This window comes from Diceros bicornis, chromosome 32 (assembly GCF_020826845.1).
Source record: "Diceros bicornis minor isolate mBicDic1 chromosome 32, mDicBic1.mat.cur, whole genome shotgun sequence".
In the NCBI taxonomy this organism is placed as follows: domain Eukaryota; kingdom Metazoa; phylum Chordata; class Mammalia; order Perissodactyla; family Rhinocerotidae; genus Diceros; species Diceros bicornis.
The window spans coordinates 30,510,342-30,533,391 of NC_080771.1; the positions used below are offsets into that span (position 1 = coordinate 30,510,342).

The 23,050-nt window shown below is 39.8% G+C and overlaps 1 protein-coding gene across 1 annotated transcript; it reads right to left on the minus strand.

Annotated features, from left to right (window-relative positions):
* Window positions 1–6,836: 6,836 nt before the first annotated feature.
* On the minus strand, window positions 6,837–22,940 carry CMC2 (C-X9-C motif containing 2). Its single transcript, XM_058528346.1, has 4 exons — window positions 22,829–22,940; window positions 15,827–15,942; window positions 11,050–11,121; window positions 6,837–7,214 (listed from the first exon to the last, which is right to left on the minus strand). The coding sequence occupies exons 2-4, from the start codon at window positions 15,905–15,907 to the stop codon at window positions 7,128–7,130; spliced, it is 240 nt and encodes a 79-aa protein (XP_058384329.1). The 5' UTR covers window positions 15,908–15,942; window positions 22,829–22,940; the 3' UTR covers window positions 6,837–7,127.
* Window positions 22,941–23,050: the final 110 nt, after the last annotated feature.

Below are 23,050 nucleotides of genomic sequence, written 5' to 3' on the forward strand. Positions count from 1 at the left end.
CACATCTGAAACCCTAACTGTAAGAGACTGAGAAAACGCAGCGTTTTAGCTTTCCAGTTTCAGCAGTCTGGGGAGGCACGGGGAACTGAGGTTGAGCAACACTATCTACCAGAAAAACGAACTTCCTTAACCAGGTATGAGTGTCTTCCAGAAACCTACTGCAAACATGTTACTTATCAGTGAAATGTTAGCATTTAATGTCAGTAACAAGCGAAGTCTGATGGTTCTTGTACTTCATGTACTAGATGCCCTAAGTGCAATTTTTTTTAAAAAGTTAGTATAAGCATTGGAAGGGAAGAAGCAATACGGCTGACATTCACAAGTGACATGATTGTCTACATAGAAATATCTACGATAACCTATAAACTATTAGAATTAATAAGAAAATTCGATAAGCTTTCTGGATATAAGACCAATATAAAGAAATCAATTGCATTCCTAAATAACAGTAATAATAAAATAGAATATGTAATTGTAAAGTACCACTTAGGAACAAATCTAGCAAATTATGCATAAGATTTTTATTTAAAAAACATAAAAAATTATTTAAAAACCTAAAAGACCCCAATAAATTGAGATATACTATGTTCATAGACAGAAAAACAATATCATTAAGATGTATTAACGATATGTACATAACTATTTGAAATGTAATTTAGAAAGTTCTAATAAAGTTGAAGATGCATACCTCACGGCTCAACAACTAAAATCCAAGGTTTATACCCAAGAGACACTCTCACAAGAAGACATGTAAGAATGCTAACTAAAGCATTGTTTAGAGTAGCAAAAATTCGACATCTAAATGACCATCAACAGGAAAACGCATAAACAAACTGTGGTACAGTCATACAATGGAACATTATATAGCAGTTAAGATGAATAGAGCTTCATTTATCAACATAATATTTTGTGAAAAAAGTAAGCTGCAGAAGGCTACACACATCATGATGACTTCTAAGTAAAATGTTTAGACATGCAAAATAATATGGTTTATGGACACTTACATATATAAGTATAAAAGCATCCATGGGAATGAAATGCATCTAAGTCAGGGTAGTAGTTACCTCTGATAAAGGAAGAAGGGGCATGGGATTGGGGGGGAGATACAGGAAGCTTCACCCACATTTGTAATGTATTATTTCTAAAAAAAGAAAAAAACCTGAAATAAGTATGGAAAAATATTAAAATTCATAAAGCTAGATAGTGGGTACATGGGGCATTCACATAGTCTGTAGATTTTTCTGTAAATTGAAATATTTCCTTTACAAAAAGAATGGCAGTGTTAACATAACAAAGGTCATCCACGTGGATGTGGCTCTCTCCTCTCTCTGTTGTGTCAGAGGTGGTACACTGAGCCAGTTTCTCCTATTAGCGAGAGCAGCTCAGCCCACTCGATCTCCCTCTCTCTCTCTACCATCAGTCTCGTTTTTAGCCTCCTGTCTTCCATGTGACCAGCTGCTGGTGAGATCAGACTTGAGCCTAGAGGAAGGAAGCTGCCCCACAGGGCTCCAGCCTAGCCCACCTGCTCCATCTCTAACACCATCAAGGCAAGAGACTGGTAACAATAAAGCATCTCTTTGCGCTCTCCACTATAGATGACTCCTTCAGTGACCTCAATGGGGGAGGCAGGCATGACTATAGAGTAAGGCAGGATTTGGCATATCTGAAACCACGGATATAATATCATTTAAGTGGCACCAATTTTCACCTCAGAGTGTGGTTGGAAAAGGCAGCTCACCTGGGGACTTGTTCTTTTGCTAAGCACAGAATGATCTCTGGTATGTCCACCTGGCAGGCCAATGACATTACTTCTTATTTAGTTTAGCCCAAACTCTTTCGCAGGAAACTAACTCTGTGCTTTGGGCTAAAAACTCCATGGAGATTAACCGGATTTCAAACTCCATTTATGAAGGGTCAGAAAAACAATCTTCTATCCTTACTCTTAAGTAAAATTGTGTAGTGCTTCTCGCAATAAAGCATTAATAAATTTATTGCGACCACAACAACAAGGCTCACAGCATTCTGCAAAATTAGATTTCTCAGGAATATCTTGGCCTGTATACTTTCAGAGCTCTTCAAGAAACAGTCCTTTATGACCCAAAAGCACTGGAAATCGACACTAAGTGAAGTAAATCGACCACTTCCCTCTGCATCCTGCACAGACCCTACAATGTCTTCCCAGTGCCCTCGAAAGGAAAGCCAAACTGCTCACCAGGACTTAGGTGGTCCTTCAGGACACGAGCCCTCACCTATGTCCAGCTTGTCCATCACTGCATCACCAGCACCCGGCACAGTGCCAGGTGCTTGATAAAGGCAAGAGGACATAGGACGTCCACTCCTCCTTACCCCATCTCCCTCCAGCCTCTTAGGCTTCTACTACAAGTGGCAATAAAAAAATAAAAATAAATTAAAAACCCAGAAATCTCCAGGAGGCAAGTGTGCTTGCTCTAGAGGAGAAAACTGTGTGATTTCACTCTGATCCACAGGGATCAGAGGGCTGGGGAAAGTAGGTAAGACTGTAGACGTGACCTAAACCAGAAGGTCACGGTGTGACAACAGAAAGAGATACACACTGGGACTCCCTTACTCTGTGAAAAGGCAGGCTGTACAGGGAGCCAAGGAGGGATGAGTTTCTAGGAGCCAGCAGCAGCCTGGCCCCTCCTGCTGACTCATAACAAGCCCCTCCATTTTTGGTCCCCCACACAACTGCTGGGCCCTGCCCAAATGGGACCACCCCAAGTGATTTGGTGAATTCTTCCAAATTGCAGAGGAAGTGTTTCCAACACTCCAGTTTGGATGCACTTACAAAGAATAACAATAGTGAGTGGGCCATACTTTGTGCCAGGTAATTTGGTAACAGCTTTACACTCTTATCTCAACTACAGTAACCCTACGTGACAGGTACTGATATCATCCCTTACAGATTTAGAACCTGAGGCATGAAAAATTTTAAGTAACTAAACTTGGGTTGAATTAGTTTAATGAAAACCACTCTTCACCCAGCAGCCATAGATATCTTTATAAAATCTAAGTTCCTTGCTGCGGCTCCCAAGGCCCCTGCCCACCTCTCCCCTCATCTCATCCCACTCTCCTCCCTGCTCACTATTCTCCAGCTCCACAGCCTTTTCTTTCTCAAACTCCCTCCCTGGAGGGAACGAGAAAGGTAGAAGGGGCTCATGGTGCCAAGGCCTTGAGTGTGCACGTTATTCTAAAAGGATTAGGAACAGCTGGGATGTTGAGAGTAAGACCTTAAAAGCAGTGTGTGGGGTTTCCCTGGCAGTACTGTGAGGGTTACCGAGAGGGAAGCCCCACCAGAGCAGGGAGAGAAGTTCTGCACAGGACTTTGTGACCCTCGATTTAACCTCAACACTCTTGAAGGACATAATACTCCTCTTAGTAAAGGTGGCACCCTACAGCGGTGAGCCCGAGATGTGAGGATAGGAAGCTGAGACCTGGATGGGAGGTAACTTTAAAGGAAAAACGACACAAAAAAGTAAAAAAACCTAGGCCAAACTGCCCTCACAGTCCCAGCATTTTTCATTGCAAAACAAAGTTATCTCCTACTGATTACTTAGTGCTCAGGACTGAGGTAGTAAGGATTCAGCAGTAAACAACACAGTAAACTACCAGTCCAACAGCCTCATTTTAGAAATAAGAGGTGAAATCCAGACTGAGAACCCTGTGAGAAGTCACACAGCAAGGTAACCAGGGCACGGGCTTATGGACAGCCCGTGCCCATTTCTGAAGGTCCCAGCAGTCCTTGAGATGGCTATTAGGGTAATGTGATTGCAGAGAAGAGGGTTGAGGGCAAGAGGCATCCGAGCACCTGAACTCTGCGCTTGGGGCACAAATCCAACCATCATGGCAGAGGCAGGTTTCATGTCCTTCCTAATCCCCCTGGCATATGGTTATTCACTCTTCTACAAAATGACATGCTGCTGGACACTCTTTGAACTCCAATAGCCCTGGACTATAGCTCCTCTGTCACAGAAGTCACATCAGTCTTGCTTCAGTGTACATCATAGGTTACAGGTACTTTCAACTGACAAAACGCTAGAGGTGGGCAAGGTGATAATCAGTGGGCAAGCAATTAACTTGATGACTCTTTGCAGTTCCTTCTGCATGGCAGTGGTATGCCAGAGTGGGCCAGTGTCAGCTGGACCAGCTCACGAGAGCCTACTGTGCGCATGTCTTTCCAACTCCACCTTCAGCCATGTCAGCTGGGTAGCTTGTAACCTGCCATGGCAGGAGTATCTACACCACAGAAAATGGCAAATGCTACAAATTAGTGCCTTTTTTTTAAGATCCTATTATTAAACATTTACCAGCATACCACTGGCTATTGGTGACCATATTAGTGTCTGAGATTTTAGTCCTCAGAGAGCAGAAACAGAGCCTGTGCTCTTAATTCTTTGCAGAAGAAACAGCATTGCATCCTCCACAAACAGGTATTTATTGCTCTTTGAAAGGAAAATTTTACATTTTCTGTAGTGTTTCAAGTTTTCAGTTTCTAATTTGTTTTCTGGAATAAACATTATCATTGTCACATTGGCCCTGAATCTCATCCATTTCTAGATCCTTGAAGATTTCACTCCATAAATTAATCCTTCCCTCTTTTCTGGCATTCTTTTCAGCATATATTCATTCCCAAGTGTTACTCACCATTTTCTTTTCATTTTGTAAGAAAACCCTCTCTCAACCCTACACTGTCCTTCCCATCAGAGCCAAGCCTTTCCAATGTGCTTATATCCCCCAGCTCCACTTTGGCGTCCATCCACTCCTCACACCACACCAAACAGCTCTAAGGTCACAGAGGATGGAGGAACCAAATCAACTGGCACCTCAGTTGTTACTTTGATCCAATGACACTCCCTCCTCCATAACCCCCTTGGCAATCTGTGACACCGTTCTCTACGGTTTGCCTTCTACCTCCATGCCTGCTCCTTCTCCATTTATGGGGCTCCCTCTCCTGTTCTCAAATATTTAAGTAAATGCAAAGAAGATCCACCCAACTGTCAATTATAAATACTTCTGAGAAGACAAGTGGTATTGGGGTATAAAAAAGGATAGCTTTTAGTGTGTAAAACTTATACATTGTTTGAATGTTCCATAAAAATGTAGTACTTATATAACTTAAAAAGTTAAGCGACCCCCAAAGTTTCATTCTGCTCTACAAGTAAACAACTCACACGGTCCACTATCAACACTGGCCCACAGGGCGTTAGCTACCATCTGCCTGCTGCTGTCTCCCAATTCGGTTCTAGTCCAGGTGACTCTAATGAACTCCAGATCTGAATACTCAGAAGCCTAAAAGCCGTCTCCACCTGGGTCTCTACCACACCACACGCTCTGCACTTCACACTGCACCTCTCCTGTTCTCCCCACCGCACCCCCCGTCAGGGCAGGGCACCATCAGCATGCAGCACAAATCAAATGCCTGAGACCTCTAGACTCTTCTTAAACCCTACACCTAGTCAGTCATGCTCATTCTATGTTCAAATCCTCCTCAAATCTAGTCACTCCTCTTGACTCTCATGCCACTTCTTTAATTCAGGCCCTCATTTATTACCTAAATTGGGGCAAAAGTGAAATTGGTCTCTCTGCCTATAATCTCCCTTCTCTTCCAATTTATCTCCCAAACTATAACCAGAAAAATCTTACTAAAATACAAATTCAAACATACCACGCTTCCAACTAAGTCTCCTCCACAAATCCCTAATCACATACTAAAATCTGCAACTGGTCACCACAGCATTGAAGATAAAATTCCAGCAGAATTCAAAGCTGTTTCTGATCTTCCTCCACCAACAGCTCTCGTATTCCAGTCATGCTAAACGACTTGAAGTTCCCCAGAATGTATTCCATTTTCACTCTGTTTGTCAAAGGTCACCTTTGCTAAGTAGCTTTCTTGGAATGGCTCCTTCTTCCTGAAGGCTGGGCATGCATGCCCCTTCTATGCTTTCTATGACACCTACCTAATCATAGCACTTACTACACCACTTAATAGTCAATCTGTCAGTTTACCACAAGCTTCTAAAGGCAAAATGTCTCATTTCTGTACCTGTACTGCCTGACACTGGTGGGGGTGGGGGAGCTGAATACATATTCATAAATCTGAGTATTGAAAGGACCTCAGAATTAATTCTGCTTCTTCCTCCTCCCTTCATCAAATGTCTGTTATCCTGTGTAACCACCTTGCTAAGTGAATGTCCAGCTTCTTAAACACCTTTTGTGATGGGGAAATCACTTATTACCCACTAGCACCAACAAGACCTCATGCTGGACATATACAGAGAATTCACTAGAAGGAGCTCACAGCTCACAGTCTGTTGACACATTATCTGACAAGAAGATCAAGCCCCTGCTGTGGCCATGGCTGCAAGTTGCTGACTTCCAGATTGTCACAGGTCTCAGAAACACCTGGCAGAAATAACACTGGCAGGATAACTGCTAGAAATGAGTCTGAAAAGAAGAGCCCTGTATCCAGCAGAGAGGAGACATCCCAGCCTAAGGTTAATGCCCAGGAGTTAGCTGCCACCCAGGGTGGGCACATTCAACCAAATGGGGAAAGAAAGTCTGCCAAAGACTTAAATCCTAACCAGTTGCAATTTCATCAATGTTAAACATTTAACCTTTTAGAAAACAGCTCCTTAAAAACAATAAAGTTGGACCATTTTTCATATAGTTAACATAGCTAGGAGTTCCCCAACCTCTTTTTGCCCTAGCTCATGTCTTCAATGTTTAAGCTCCAGATTGCTACATTGTCAAAAAGGAAAGTCTAATGGGGCCATTTTGCCCTAGTTCCAGGAGAGTCTAAGAGAACAGAGAAAATATGATTAAAGTCAATTATTTTATTGAGGGAGATAAGTTACTCGAATGTTAACTGGCTGTAGACAAAGGGAAGAAACGTGTTAGAAGCCAGGTGTGTTGGTAGAGGAGAGAGTACTAAAGGCTCTGTCCAACAAATAGTCAGAATCCAGGGTTTCCATATTTCTCCATGGCTCGATTTCTCATGAGTCACTTTCCATTCAAAAGATTCTGGAGACCAAATGAGATAGGATTCTTTTGGTTATCAACCAAGAGTCTTTAGGTCTTCTCTCAGCCAAGGCATCCAGTGAAAATATAATTTATTTTTCAGATTCCTCTGGAGGATTAAAAAGTCTCTTTCGCATCGCATTGCCATGCTCCCTGCTCTTGGACCTCTTTTCCATGTACTGGAAAATAAAAGGAGGAAGGGGGAGAAAAGAGACAGCAGATTATATCACCATTTATATCAGTTAAGTATTTAAAAATATTTGCAAAATAAAAATGTTTTTGCTAACAAAATTCTTATTTGTCTTTTATTTTCACTGAATCTGAGATTGGAAACAGTGACGATAGAGGCTATCTAGTACAATTTCATTCAATACAGTACAGCACCTACATCCTAATAGGTGCACAAATATTTACCGAATTAATTTCCTCCCAAAATATGAATTCATTAAATATTTACAATGGATGACTTCTGTCCCTGTTCTCCAGGAGGTCACAATCTATCAAGTCATCTAACCTCTGTTTGAACACTTTTAGTTATGAGGAGCTCACTACATTGAGAGAGAGCCTGTTTAATTACTAGACATTACTACTTGTTCCAAAGTTTTTTATGTTGAACCAATAAGTGTTTCTCTGTAAATTCTCCTACTGCCCTCCATTTCTTCTTGCCTGTTATAATCTTCCAAATATCTCATTACAGATAACCCACTTGCTACCTCTTTTTCAGGCTGAACATCACTGGTTTCTACAACGGTTCACGGAACATGGCTTTTGCCTTCTAATATCTTATCTATAAAGCACTTAAATATCAATACTCCTTATTAAAAAAAACCGCAACCAGAATTAAATACAGTGTTCTAAACGTAGTCTGACAGATGTGGATTACAGTGGGCCTACTGGTTCTTATGACCTAGACACATTACATTTCTATAAATACTATCAAAATAACTGGCTCTTAGCATCCATATTATCCTATTGGTTCATACGGAAACTTATAGTCAGCTGAACTTCCCAGGATTTTTTCATCATGAATAGTCATCAAATCTGATTCTCCTCAAATCCTATGTTTCTATAATCAATTGGATCTAAATGCAGTTTTCATCTTGGAGGTTTTCAGCCTAGTATTCGGGTCTGGCCAGTAGGTTATAAATAATAGGAAATACAGAGCCTGGCACTTAGAAAGAACACTTGTTTAAAGCAGAGAAACTTGAATATAAGTGTTTATATATGAATATATTTACAGGCTTATACTATATACACCAATACAGACATATTTTAAAGGCAAATAAAGGATCCCTAGGCAGAGGGGGTAAAAAGTAAATTCAAGTGGATAAAACTGAGTATATGCGAACAACTGGACATCAAAATATTTTAGGAGTCAGAGATACAGAAAGAGGCCACAGAAACGAAACACTAGTGATAGAGAGCTAACTAGGGACTTGACTGTATCCCCTCCCCCAGACCCCTGAGACTATGGTATGAAGATTTGTGACTTTGAGTTACTTCATCTTCTGGTTCAGTAACCTCAAACGTAAGGAGCTGGGCTAGATACTCTTTAAGAAGTTTTCTAGGTCTAAAGTTTTGGTTGAAGGGGTCTAACATATCTTCTGGAATGGTAGTTTTCAAACTTTATTTCCTTCCTCATCAACAGGCCACTTCAAATTACAGAGAAAGCACCAGGTCCCTTTAACCAAAATCATTCCTTTCATCTGTCATACATTAATTTTCCTCCTAAGATTGTTGAGGAAACAGTGTGTGTCATTGCTTTAAAAAGTTTCTTTTAAAAAGCCACTATTCTAGAACATGGAGGGATATCTGCTCTGAGAAAAATATTTGATATCTATCTTTAATCACATATACTGGATTGCACCCAGCAATCAGGTTGGGAGAAGGGTCTTAACAGCAAGTCTTCAGAAGACAATACTTTGTAGCAGGCCAATAAAATAAGTCATAGAGCAAATTAAAATATAGTCTATATCAAAATATATGTTAAGGCCTGGTGGCGTAGTGGTTAAGTTCACGCGCTCTGCTTCAGCCGCCCGGGGTTCACAGGTTTGGATCCCGGGCACGGACCTTCACACCACTTATCAAGACATGCTGTGGTGGCGTCCCATATAAAGTAAAGGAAGATGGGCACAGATGTTAGCCCCGGGCCAATCTTCCTCAGCAAAAAGAGGAGGATTGGCAAAAGATGTTAGCTCAGGGTTAATCTTCCTCACACACACACAAACATATACATATATATGTTAAGATATCTCCAAAGAGAGTCAAGACAACCCTTGAATAAAAGAACAAAAAAAAAGGATGAATATGATGTTATTCACAAAACTCCACCAAACAATGCTGATAGAATGGAAAGTCAATTAACCAAAAACCAAACCAAACAAAACAATTAAGAGGGACAAAAGAAGATGCTGCAAAAGTAATATTAGTGATTATTTCAAATAAAAGAATAAAAGCAGTGACACAGCAGCAAAGAGAAGCTCACTAGAACTGGCCAGACCCTTTTCCTAGTTAAAAGCTTCAAGGAATGAAGTACTCAAATGACACATGAAGGAAATGGTAGGAGGAGGGCATTAGAAGCAATAAATGGTAAACTAGAAAGCATTAAAAGCAGAGAGGAAAGAAATGAGCACAGGTTCAGAGGACTGAAGGATGAAAGAACAAACAGAAAAATATCTATAAATCAGGTAATGAAGCAACATAAAAACCACATAGAGGACTTAGAAAATAAGTCAAGGAGAAAATCTGAAATTTATATGAAAACAAACTCAGACAAAATAAGAAAAGTATCTACAACATTCTATCAAATAAACAGCTCAGGATCACCTGGGAAGAAAATTTCATATGAAGAATCTAATCACCAAACCAATGGTAAAATTATTGAACTGTAAGGAGAAAAAATTTTAAACTTAGGAAAAAAGCTATCTTATACAACTGAAAGCATGTGAGAAATACACAGCTATACCGAACAAAATAGTATGGGCTTTATTTTTCCATAATCTTATTAAAACAGGAACACAGCCCTAGGTTTAGTTTCCATATAAACTAGCCTTCACATATGAAGGAAAAATTCTTTTCAAAAATCAGTTTAAAACACTTATATGCGTACATGTTTGTGCACACAAAATTATTAATCTCAACTCGAACTCCAGATAGTTCTTCTAACAGTGAAGACACTGGAAACGGATTCCAGGAAGGAAACAAAAAAAAAAGGCCCTAAAGTGGAAAATACAAAAAGTGAAGAAAGACAGATACTGTACAGCTTCAAATATATGTAATACTTTTCAATATGAGGCTAATAGGGAAAAAAAGTTCAAAACTACAGAAAATGAAAGAAAACTAAAAGGCAGATTTTTAGTAGTTAGACTTTTAAAGGTTCTGGACATAAAACATCTGATGTAGGAAAAAAACAGCAATGGAATTAAATTTCTTTTCAAAGACTTAAAATGCACTCTGCTTGGTTAGCAGTACCTGTAAAAAGACAATGAACTACGTACTTTGGCTATTTGCCAAGTCCAAGTCATAGCCTAAAATTGGGTTCAGGAAATGATTCTTTCCAAACAAGTCAAACTTGATCCCTATGGCTTGTACAAACCATAATTATAAAGAAATTAAAAATTTTAAAGCTAGAAAGAGAGCCACCACAAGTTATATAAGGAAATTGAAGCCCAGAGAGTTTTAGTTACCTGCTGTAGCTGACTGACATAAGTCTTTTTGCTGAACAGAGATTCAATTTCCCAAACCTTAAAATTCATCCTGAGAACTTACAGTGATTATAATAAGGAAGTTGTTTTCATTTACGTGCATGCAAAAACAGAGTAGTGTTCTAAAATTGTCCCCAGAAGAGGTTTCATTTCTCCTCTTGGTTTTAGGGGAGGACATACATATAAAGTCAATTTTCTCTGTTATACTAAAATTTGGAAAAAAATTTAATAATGGCAGTAATATATAATATTGTTCAAAAATGTTCTGTTCTATTGTTCAACCATTTCCATCCTTTAACACTTTTCTTACCTCATTCTTTAAGCATTTTCTCATCTCCCGATCAAGATCATTGCAATGACCAAAAAACTTCAGAATGCTGTGCTAAAAGGAAGAAAAGGCATAAAATATTTCATCCCATAATATGCTAAGGTCTCTGGCATAGAGTTTAAATACTTATTCCTACAGAAATGGGTTTAATGTGTCACCTTGTTAATAAGCAAATAGTTAAATCACAGGTATAACATACACAAATAAACAGGCTTATACTGGCCTTCTTACAAAGGAGGGATAAATGCTCTATAGTGGAAATAAAAAACTTTCCCTTGATAAAAGGGAAGCCTATTAACCCACCAAATCCTCACAATGACAGACTGTAAACAATTTTATTTCCTAATACCCCTTTCTTTAAGGGCATTAAAATCACAGTACAATCCATCCTCTATTACAGGGAATGATGTCAAAGTGCAGCGTGGCCATATTAACACAACAAGCACCTTCCTTCACTAGCAAACACTGTCCCATAGAAGAGTTCACTTAATAAATGCTTGGTGCCAAAGCCATTTTCTCATTTGACTCTGTTCAAAATGTCATCAAAATACATCAGAAACACCTAACATTACTATTAGAGGGCCTATATTGGCCATATAAATAAGCCACCAATTCACAATATAAGGAAATCTATGTCTGAAGTTCAAAGTCTGCTTTGTCTGAAAAGCAAAAATAAAAATCCCCTAGTGGTTTCAAGTCCTATGACTATTATCATGGCAAAAAGTATGAACACTCCAAAGCAGATTAAGATGATGACTGAAGTCAAGAACCTGAATTTTAGTAGAGCCATAATTAGTGTGCTTCCACGTCACAACTTTTAAGGGTGGGTCAGAGAGCATGGTGATCTCCTATAATGACATGCTATGTAAGTTGAACTTGTAGTTGTAATAATAAGCACATCTTTTCCTTTTCTTTCTAATTACGGCTTTCATGGAAACCAGACACCACATAATTAGTAAGCTATGCCTCATGCTATTTCTTTTTTTCCTGCTTCATTGCCACTTTAAATGTACTTTTCTGGTCCACACTGAATAAATGGTCAGCATTTTTCTGGCAAGCATTTAAGACAGACTAAGATCTCCTACTGGTTACCTGATGACCTTTTCAGAATAATTATTTCTTGTGTATTTTTCCTAAACTACTTCCTTGACAACAAATAAACAGGGACAATGCATTTTCACACACCTTCTAGACAAGTGGAAATAACAGAAAGGATTAGACTTTTAAGGCAATATTTCACAGCTTAGTTTACATTTATTTGTATCATTCCAGATACATACATCTTATTTTAAAGATCCAAGACAAAAACTAATTTATACTTTTGCTTTCACCTCAACATTAAGCCCAAATAAGAATGATACTCTTGTGACATTACATGAAAAACAAACCCAAAATGCCCCAGTGGAACTGGTAAAAGAAATGTCCATGGACTGCAATTCTTTTGTATACACGTGGCATAAGCCTCTAGAACCTGATGTCTATTTCTAGAGAATCCAACTGGCTGAGCAATTGATTGAATAAGTGAATCAATCAATCGATGTCTGGAAGACAATGTCCCAGGCACTAGGGATACAGCAGTGAGCAAGGTGGACCTGGGCCCTACTCTCATAGCACACAGTCAGAAAGAAGAGACAAATAACGAAGTGATTGTTATAAAGCAGTGGTTCTCAAAGTAGAGTCCAGGGACACACAGCAGTTCCCAAGACCTTTCCAGGGGACATATAAGATAAAAATTATTTTCCTAATAATCAAAGATCTTATTTGGTTTGTTCACTTTCATTCTCTCACAAGGGTACAGTGGAATTTTCCAGAAGCTGTATGAAGTGTAATATCACCACAGATTGAATGTAGAAGCAGATATGAGAATCCAGCTATATTCTATTAAGCCTGACATTAAAGAGAACTGCACAAATGCAAAAGCAATATCATTCTTTTCACTCTTTTTTTTTGTTTTGGAAACTAAGATCTTTTTTATGAAAAATAACTATGTTAACATGTAAGGGGCTTACTGTAATTTCTTAATAAATTAATATTTTAAAATTTCTCAGTTTTAATTTCTAATTCAGTAAATATTGGTAGATATAGCCCACATAAACAAAAGTTCTTTGGGGTCCTCAATAATTTTTAAGAGTGTAAAGGAGTCCTGAGACCAAAAAGTGTGAGAACAACTGCCATAAAGTAGGAAATGTATTATGTATGATGTCACTGAAGTACAGAGTGACGATACCAAGAGAATCTACGCCAGGAGAGAAGAAAAGGAAGAAGAAACGACAAATTAAGCTGAATAAAACCTGGAGGTTGATAAAACCTGGTCTAGCAAAGGGAAATGGAGATAGTGAGGAAGGCTCTAAGTTAAGCAAAGGAAAAAGCAAGTAAAAAGCTTAGAAGAGAGAAACACGCTCCAGAACACCTGCAGAAAAAAGCACGCAGGAAAGCGGAGAGGAGGAGGGAAGTGCAGGAGAGTGGGGAAGCCCAAGAGACAAGCAGAGGCCGGGTTCATGATGGTCTTGATACACAAAGTAAGAAATTTAGATTTTATTCTGTAGGTGAAGGGAGCCATTAAAGTGGAACAATGATTAAACTGATGTTTGAGAGATCACTCTAGACACAGTGTGGAAAGTGAATTAGGACAGAAAAGAGGACAAACGGTCAGGGGACCAGGTGGCCCCGGTAAGATACCACTGGAATTAACTGGTGTTAAGAATAGACATATAAATCAGTGGAACAGACTAGAGAGCCCAGAAATAGACCCACTCACATATGGCCAATTGATTTTTGACAAAGGCACCAAGGTAATTTAGTGGGGAAAGGATAGATTCTCCAATAAATGGTGTTGGAATAACTGGTATCCATAGGGAAAGAAATAAACCTTGACTCAAACCTCACACACACACAAAAATTAACTTGAAATGAATCACACCAAAATAAAAAAGCTAAAACTATAAAACTTCCAGAAGAAAAAAAAAAGAAAATCTTTGTGACCAGGAAATATACAAAGATCCTTAAAACACAAAAAATACAAACAATAGAAGAAAAAATTGGTAAATTAGACTTCATCAAACTTACAAACTGCTTTTTGAAACACATCTGTAAGAAAATGAAAAAGGATGCCATGGACTGGGAGAAAATATTCACAATACACTTATCAGACAAAGGACTTATACACCAAATAATAAAAAGAATCCTTACAATTCAATAATAAGACAACTCAATTTTTAACTATGGGCAAGACTTGAATGGCCAATATGCACGCGAAAAGATGCTCAGAATCATCAGCCATCAGGGAAATACAACTTAAAACCAAATGAGATACTACTATACACCCATAGAATCACTAAAGTTAAAAAAACTTACTATATCAATTCTTCCTCTAGCTGTATTATAAACATAGTTTGCCTAAAGTATATTGTCATCAACAACATTCTTTGAACCAGTACAAATATCTGACTTCACAGGTCGTGTGTATTACTTACTACCTTATTTTCAGTCTTAAAATTGTACTCATTTAAATGATACTATTATATCGTTTGATATATCTACAGTGTACAAATATCATGAGGAAAATAATGCATCATACAAAGTTAAAGAAAAACACAAATGCTCCTTATAACTGTCTCATGTGTCAAACACATGGAAAAAAAGCTAAATATTTGACATCTGTAAAAATATCAGCTTAATTTAATGCATTCTAAAATTGAGCTTCTTTTCTATTTTGGTTTTTTTGTGAGTGTGAGAGGAAGATTAGCCCTGAGCTAACATCCAATGCCAATTCTCCTCTTTTTTGCTGAGGAAGACTGGCCTTGGGCTAACATCCATGCCCATCTTCCTCTACCTTATATGGGACGCTGCCACAGCATGGCTTGACAAGCGGTGTGTCGGTGTGCGCCCAGATGGAAACGGGGAACACCAGGCCGCCGCAGCAGAGCGCGCACACTTAACCGCTGCGCCACCGGGAGGCTCCTCTATTTTGGTTTTAACCATGGAATTTTATTTCCATTCCACTAACAATTAAGCAAATCTGTCAAATTTGGCCAATTGTAATTTAAATCTAGTTAATACCTAATTAGAAAAAATGTTTCAGGGCCAGCCCAGTGGTGTAGCAGTTAAGTGCCTGAGCTCCGCTGTGGCAGCCCGAGATTCGGATCCCTGCGCACACTGAGGCACCGCTTGTCAGACCGTGGTGTGGCGGCGTCCCATATAAAATGGAGGAAGATGGGCACAGATGTTAGCCCAGGGCCAGTCTTCCTCAGCAAAAAGAGGAGGATTGGCAGATTTAGCTCAGGGCTGATCTTCCTTACAAAAAAAAAAAAAAAGTTTCAATTTCCTTTAAACACAGAATGGTAGACATCAAGGAGTAGAAAATCTTAGAATTCCATTACGATCAGAGGAGTCAGAGCTGAACATAATTTGTCCTAGTGCCCTGAAATTAGGAAAAGGAAAGTATTTTATCATAAGAACATGGATTCTAAGTATTTTATCATAAGAACATGGATTCTAAGTATTTTAGCATAAGAACATGGATTCTAAGTATTACATATCATTTCAGAAGTTCCCTAACAAACTATCATGCTTGATTTTTACTAATCATAAAAGGAAATGGTTTCTGAGAAATCACAAGCATTAGTTGCTAACCTTCACTAAGCTAAGATCCATTACTAAGACATTATCATTCCCTTCCATTAATGGAGATAACATTTTACATCAGTGTGTTGTATCTAAGTTTCATTTTTGCCTTATGGTCATTTTTCTGAACTCTTACATTTTTATGACATTCCTTAAGCAAGTTAATCAAGACGTTGCATTCTTCAGTGTGCAAGTGTGGAGATAAGTCAGGATGCATCTTTAGGAGAAGGTGGTGGAGCACAGCAGAGCAACCTGTGGATACAAGAGTGTCTTGAATACATGTGACTATATTTGTTAATGCAACCTAAAACTATTTTCAGTAAGAACCCGCAGTGATCTTTACCAGAAAAGAATGTTGACCTTAGGCAAATTATTAAACTTGAGCCTTAGCTTCCTTAGCCAATGATTTAACAGATTCAGCAAGTTATCAGGAGTGTTTAGAGAACCTGCAGCTTCAGAAAAAAGCAGGACTCCTCCAGAGAGCCAATCCTGGAAATAAGTGCTCAAGCAGACACAGCTTGCCTGTATTAATAAGCCCGACTTCAGTTATTTTCCCCACATTCCTGAAATTGATTACAACTCATTTTGTTCAGATGAAATTCTACCAATTAAGAGAACTGGCTTATTAAACCTTTTAAAATGTATATTCCTCTGAGAGGGTTAAAGGGCCATTAGTCAGTCTCACATTAGTGTGAATTAACATAGTCTTTCTTCCTAAATCTGGCTGAGAAAAATCTAACTAAACAATGAAGAAAAACGAGAGGCAGATGTGAAAATTTTTTTTTCAATTTTAGCAGATATATCCATAAAATGCAATTATTACAATGAAAACAAGCACCTGAAATTAAGTTTAAATGGTTCATTCACAAAGTAGAAAATCAGCAGCCAAGGTCAAAGGAAAAGTATTATCTTGAGGTGTTTGCTATAGTTATGTAGTACTATTCACCTATTCTTTTTTTTAACTCAGAAAAGATTACCAAAAGAAAGAACTTTAATCTTTTAAAAGTTTCAAGAAAGAAAATACAGGAGAAAATCATGACCTTAGGTTGGGCAAAGAGTTCTTAGATACATCAAAACCATAATCCATAAAACAAAAAATTAGTAAAAACTCATCAAAATTAAAAATTCCCACTTCAAAAAACATCATTAAGAAAAGGAAAAGACAAGCCACATTTTGGGTGATAATGATGTGTCAATGTAGGTTCATCAATTGTAATAAACATACCACTCTGGTGGGGGATGTTGATAGTGGGTGAGGCTCTGAGGGGGCAGGGGCAGGGAGCATATGGGATCTCTGTACTTTCTGCTCAATTTTGCTGTGAAGCTAAAACTGCTCTAAAAAATAAAATCTACTACAAGCTACACACCAGGAGAAAATATCTGCAAATCATATATGATAAAAGACTTGTATCTAGAATATATAAAGAATGCTAACAAACAATCCAGTATTTAAAATGGACCCCAGGGCTAGCCCTGGTGACCTAGTAGTTAAGTTTGGCATGTTCTGCTTCAGCAGCCGAGGTTCGGTTCCCAAGTACGGACCTACACCACTCATCTGTCAGTGGCCATGCTGTGGTGGTGGCTCACATACAAAAAGAAGATTAGCAATGGATGTTAGCTCAGGGCAAATCTTCCTCAGCAAAAAAGAAAAAAATAAAATAAAATGGACACCAAAAATGGGAAAAAGATTTGAATAGATATTTCACTGAAGAAGAGACAGGAACGGTTAATTAAGCACATGAATAGAAGCTGAACACCCTTAGTCATTAGGAAAATGCAAATTAAAACCACAATGAGATACCTCTACACATCTACCAGAATAGCTATAATCAAAAAGTAAGACCAAGCATTGGTTAGGATGTGGAGAAATGGACCTCATCCATTGCTCTTGGGAATGTAAAATAGTACAGACACTTTGGAAAACAATTTGGCAGTTTCTTAAGAAGTTAAACACAAACTTATCATATGACCTGGAAATTGCATTCCTAAATAGAAATGAAAACATATATCCACACAAAAACAGGTATGTGATTGTTCATAGCATTATTCAAAGAGCCAATACTGGAAACAATCCAAATGTCCAAAAACTAGGTAACTGGATAAACAAATGTGGTATATCTATACAATGGAATACTATTTAGCAATTAAAAGGAATGAACTTGACACCTGCACCAACCTGGGTGAACCTCAAAAGCACTAAGCTAAATGAAAGCAGCAAGATTCAAAAGACTACAGTACATATTGTAAGAGTGGTGCCCAGCTATTTGAGTATTTGAAATGGAAACTGGAAATGCAGCCAAGTTCCAGTTTTATTTGCCTGCCACTGATCACAGTCTTTTTAACAACATAAATTTTTTGCCTCAGAAAAATGAGGTCTCATATAGTCCAGCAATTTAAGTCATCTAATATTGTACCAATATTATACACCTACATTTATGTATACTATTAGTTATCTGGTTTATGTCTCACTTATTTTTTCTGAAGGAAGATATACCTTGGTTTAGTCATCTAGAAAATGTCTTTAACATTTTATATTGTAAATATATTTGACAAAATATTTGTGTATATTTCTATCAACCAGCCCTCGAATTTATGCTTTAACTGTTCAGAAGTAACCTTATGATGTAGTGAAATGACCTCTTTAACCGGCAAAGTAAACACTTGGGAAGACACTTGGCTGCTGATATAAATACATACATGCACATTGCATATAAGCGTAAATGTATATCATGTTATATATTTTTCCCCCTCCATAAACAAAAGTTTACTTCAAATACGTATGCTACTGTAGACCCAGCCAGGGTACCAATAAGACGTCTTTCCTCCTACTTACTTATTCTAGATGACTATATCAAAAAAGAAAATGGTTTCCTATAGTTTCCTTTTCCTACTCTTCTTGGTAAAAAGCTATCACTTAACCAAAAGCTCTAAACACTTTCCTTATCCCCTATCTAACAAACTCTTTGCTTTACCAATCATTCCCCTTTCCTCCCCCCTATCTTTTTAGTTAAGAGATTCTCTTCTTCCCCTTTCCCTCTATTCACCCTTTCCCTATGCTCCCTTCCATGCACCCTGTGTCATCTGGCTTTGCCCTTTGGTGCATGCACAGATGTACTGCTGTACTCTTGCGTGTAATATACAAAGCATAACTATAAAACAATGGCATTGTTCTTAGAACACATTTAAATGAGTGCTGATACCTTCCAGCAGTCATCTTTAAAAGTCTATTCTAATAACACTATAACTCAAAGTAATTGTTTATGAACTGAAGAAAAGCTAAATATATATTCCATATTCTTATTTTTAAAATTTCTTCAAAGCCATAAGAATATATATACTTTATTAGTGTAGAAAATAATTTGTTGAACATTTACCATGTGCTAGGCACAATTGTTATAATCCTCCCAATAACTGTAGGAAGTAGGTGCCTTTTTAAATTCAGTTGAACCAGAAGAAATTGCCTTTTTGTAGGTCAAAATATGCATTACTCAAATTTTCATAGCAAAACTAAGCCCCAGGTCACACAGTAAGTGGCAGAGTTACTACTCAACGTAATCTCTCACCACGACAGATTGTTCCCATGTTCAAAATAGGAAAGATATGCTTTCCCAGCACTTTGTGAATGAAATAAATTCAGATAGAAAAAACTATTTCCCAAAGATCCTCTGGTTGGCTACAAGTTCAACGGGGCCCTAATTCTAGGCCTAGGTTCCAAAGAAGTCAATGTAACATTATCCTGTATCATTAGAAATAGAGCGTCTGTCTACGTCAAGAAAAAGAACAGTATTGTGTTCGTCCTGATCAGCCACGTCCGGAATACTGACAATTTGAATATTCCTAGGGGGAGTGCTCAGGATGGAGATCGCTCTGACGCTAGGTTTAAACAGAAAACCATTAATGAAACTGAGAATATTGACCAATTTAGGGAAGCCCACAACAGAGGAGACAGATAAAAGAACAACCCGGTTAAGTAGGATAAGCAACGGATTTGAAGGGAAAAGATGTTGGGTTTGAAGGCAAAAGGTGCAGAATCAGCTCTTCACAAGTTATATCACTTTGGTTACTTAATCTGAGACCTAAGACTCTTCTTGCATGGAATTAGTCCTTGACCTATATCTCCGTGTTGCCAGGAGGTTTAAAATAACATATGTAAGAGTATCTGAAATCGTGAACAGTGAGTGTGACATATGTAAAATATTATTTGTATATCTGGGATGCTCTGTCATATGACAGGAAAGGCTGAACTGAATTTACTGAGGTGTTTCTGAGGATAGGACTGGAAATCAAAGGGTGGAAGTCAGAGGCAGATGTCATCTTCATGGAGCTGTCCGACAATGAAACAGGATGCTAAGTGAAGTTCTCGGTTATCCGTCCTAATGTGTCCAAGAGACTGGCTACATCAATTAAGGATATCAAGAGTATATTCTTGCATTGCATTCTTAAGTTTCTTCTCAAATCTAAGATCACAATTAGATGATTTTTAGCTATTTCCAAAAATAAAATTCACACTCAAAGGATAAACACTTGTGACTACTAAGAATGCAGAAAATGATTTCAAAACGGTAGTGCCACAGGAATTATGAACCTCAGCCACACTATTGAAACAAAAGAGAAGGAAGCACTCATTTGTGATTAATACTTCATGCATGGGTGTTTGCAGTGTGAAAGAGGGATAAATTCCATTCAAACTGTCATTATTTAGTTAAACATAAAACTTCAGTCCCATCTTTATACTGGCATTTAGGAAATGTCAGAAGGGTTAACTTGTCACAATTAACAATACTTCCCACCCCCTGCCAAGCCCACCCACTTCCTCAAGTGTGCACCCATTGATACCAAAACAGTCCACTGAAACTCTTAAAAATGTTTAGCTGTGACAATTTGATGTTTTGATAACCAGCTAATATGCCCCTGCAAAGCAATTTTAACTTTTACTTGGGGGTAAGCTGGGAGGGTAGAGGCAGTAGGGTACTCTCACTAAAGATTCAGAAATCATAGTTTTATTTTATTCACTCCTTCACCTTATTCTACCAAGGCTCTGATGTAAAAATCTTCCCAGCGAATCTTCTATGAGAGACTGAAGATTTCAACCACCAGGTGGCGGTGGTTTTACAAATTTTAGAAAATAAATAAACCAAGAGTAAGCAATATATTAACTCTAGTAAAAAAAAAAAAAGGGAGTAAGCATTCTAATAACACACTTCAGCAGATCTATAATCACATGGAGGAAACCCTATATTTTAATGCCACTTGGGGTTTCTTCAGAAAGATTCTGCTGTTGGCTTCACCGGAAAGAAATTCACACTACAGTTGCAATTTCTAATGTCATTTTAAAACAGGCAAAAAAGGAGGCCAGAAAAGTCTCCTGTTCAGAATGTGAGGAATATGTTCACCAGGAAAAACTGTAAACTAATACTTAATGCTTTCTAAAATATATTTTTTAAAAGCCTACATTTTAGAAAGCACTGGAATTAGTTAAATTAGGTTTTCTCCAACTATTTCAAATTATGCGCATATTCAGCAGAAGTAGCAGACATAGCAGGGCACTACCCACCCTACCCACTTCTACGAATCACAGCTGCCAAGTGGCCAAATCTAAACAGATGCTACAAGGTGACTAGTGCTCCCAGAGGTGACTAGTGCTCCCAGAGTACAGACCGTGCCCCGCTGCACCGAGCGCAACCTGGGAGAGCTGCAGGACTTGAACTTCCACCACATAATCTCATAAGGAACTGGCCAAGTGGTAGCTTTTCCTGAACAAACAGCTATTGGCACTTACTACAGGCTAAGTACACTCTGCCAAATTACCTGAATTTCAGAGGCAAAAGAGTAGTGCATACACCTCCAAGGACGCACAGAGTAGTGAGGAATATTCTTGTAAATGCACTCAGTAAATGCCCAATAAATGTGTGAATGTCGAATTTAGGATTACCATAGATTTGACAATTGGTTCAGATCTCAACGTAGGTTTTTAAAAAGGATGGAAATGAGGCCAATTTTAAGTCAACTAAGCAAGGACAGAAGCCTGTATGTAGAGGAAAGGAAATGCAAAGGGTGTCACCACAGAATTCCTTTGCCGGTGCAAACTTCTTTTATGCGCTGAACATTTTTTTTTTTTCTGGTGAGGAAGACTAGCCCTACGCTAACATCTATTGCCAATCCTCCTTTTTGCTGAGGAAGACTGGCCCTGGGCTAACATCTGTGCCCATCCTCCTCTACTTTATATGGGACGCCGTCACAGCATGGCTTGATGACTGGTGCGTAGGTCGGCGCCCGGGATCCGAACCTGCGAACCCCGGCCGCCAAAGCCGAGCACGCGAACTCAACCACTAGGCCACCGGGCCGGCCCCTAGGCATTGAACATTTTAAATGAAGGTTTCCAAAACTCGGATTTACTTAAGACTCTTCATAAAGCACCTACTGTGAAACTACGAGCACGGTCATCTTCACCCCACTGAAAGGGATGTGAACGTCCGCTTTCCTTGAAGAGCGTACTGATCGGGTACTAACTGGATTCTCACACCGCAAGACGGACTGGTGGCAACTTTCCCTGCAGCTGAGACGCGCCCTACCGGGCCGCCTCCTTCTACATGCAAGTTCTAGACTCCCAGATGATCGATAACCACCACGCCGGGCAATGTATGAGCGCTCACCGCGTCACACGGGGATAACGGCTTCCCTTCCCACAATCGGTGCGATGGGTTCTACCCACTTTGCAGGCGAGAAAGCCGAGGCTCCGGGAGGGGAGGAGCGCCCAAGGTCACCAGGCTCGAGGGTGGCGGGGCCGACTCGAGCAGAGCGTGAAAGGTCAAGGCCGAGGCCTGCTCCCAGCTCCCAGCTCCCAGCGCGTCCTCAGCAGACGGCCGAGGGCGGAGGGCTCAGGCGGCCCCTCCGGCCACCCCGGCGAAATCCCCGGCGCCGCGGTCGGCCGCGGGGCTGGGGGAGAACGGCCGCCGCGAGGGCTGGGGGCGGGCCTTCCAGGTCGCACCTCGGAGGGCGGCGGGAAGTCCCGGCAGGACGAGCACGGCGGGGCGCGCGAGCCGGGGACGGGGGCACGGACTGGGGGTCCCGCGGCCTCCCGGGACGCCGTGGCCAGGAACACACTCTCCTCAGAACCACCCGGACTCCCGAGACTCACCCGACTCGCGGCCTCACCGGGCGGGCTGAAGCGGGATGCACCAGCGAAGACGCCCGACCCACAGGCCGGCTGCCTGGGGGCCAGAGCCGGCCGGGCTCCTCGCCGCGAAGCCTCCGCCGCCCTCCCCGGCTGACCCCGCTCGGCCGGTCCCGGCCGCTCGCGGCCCTGGGGCGCATGCGCCACCTGGCTGGACGGGCCCACTTTCGGGCACTGAGGGAGGAG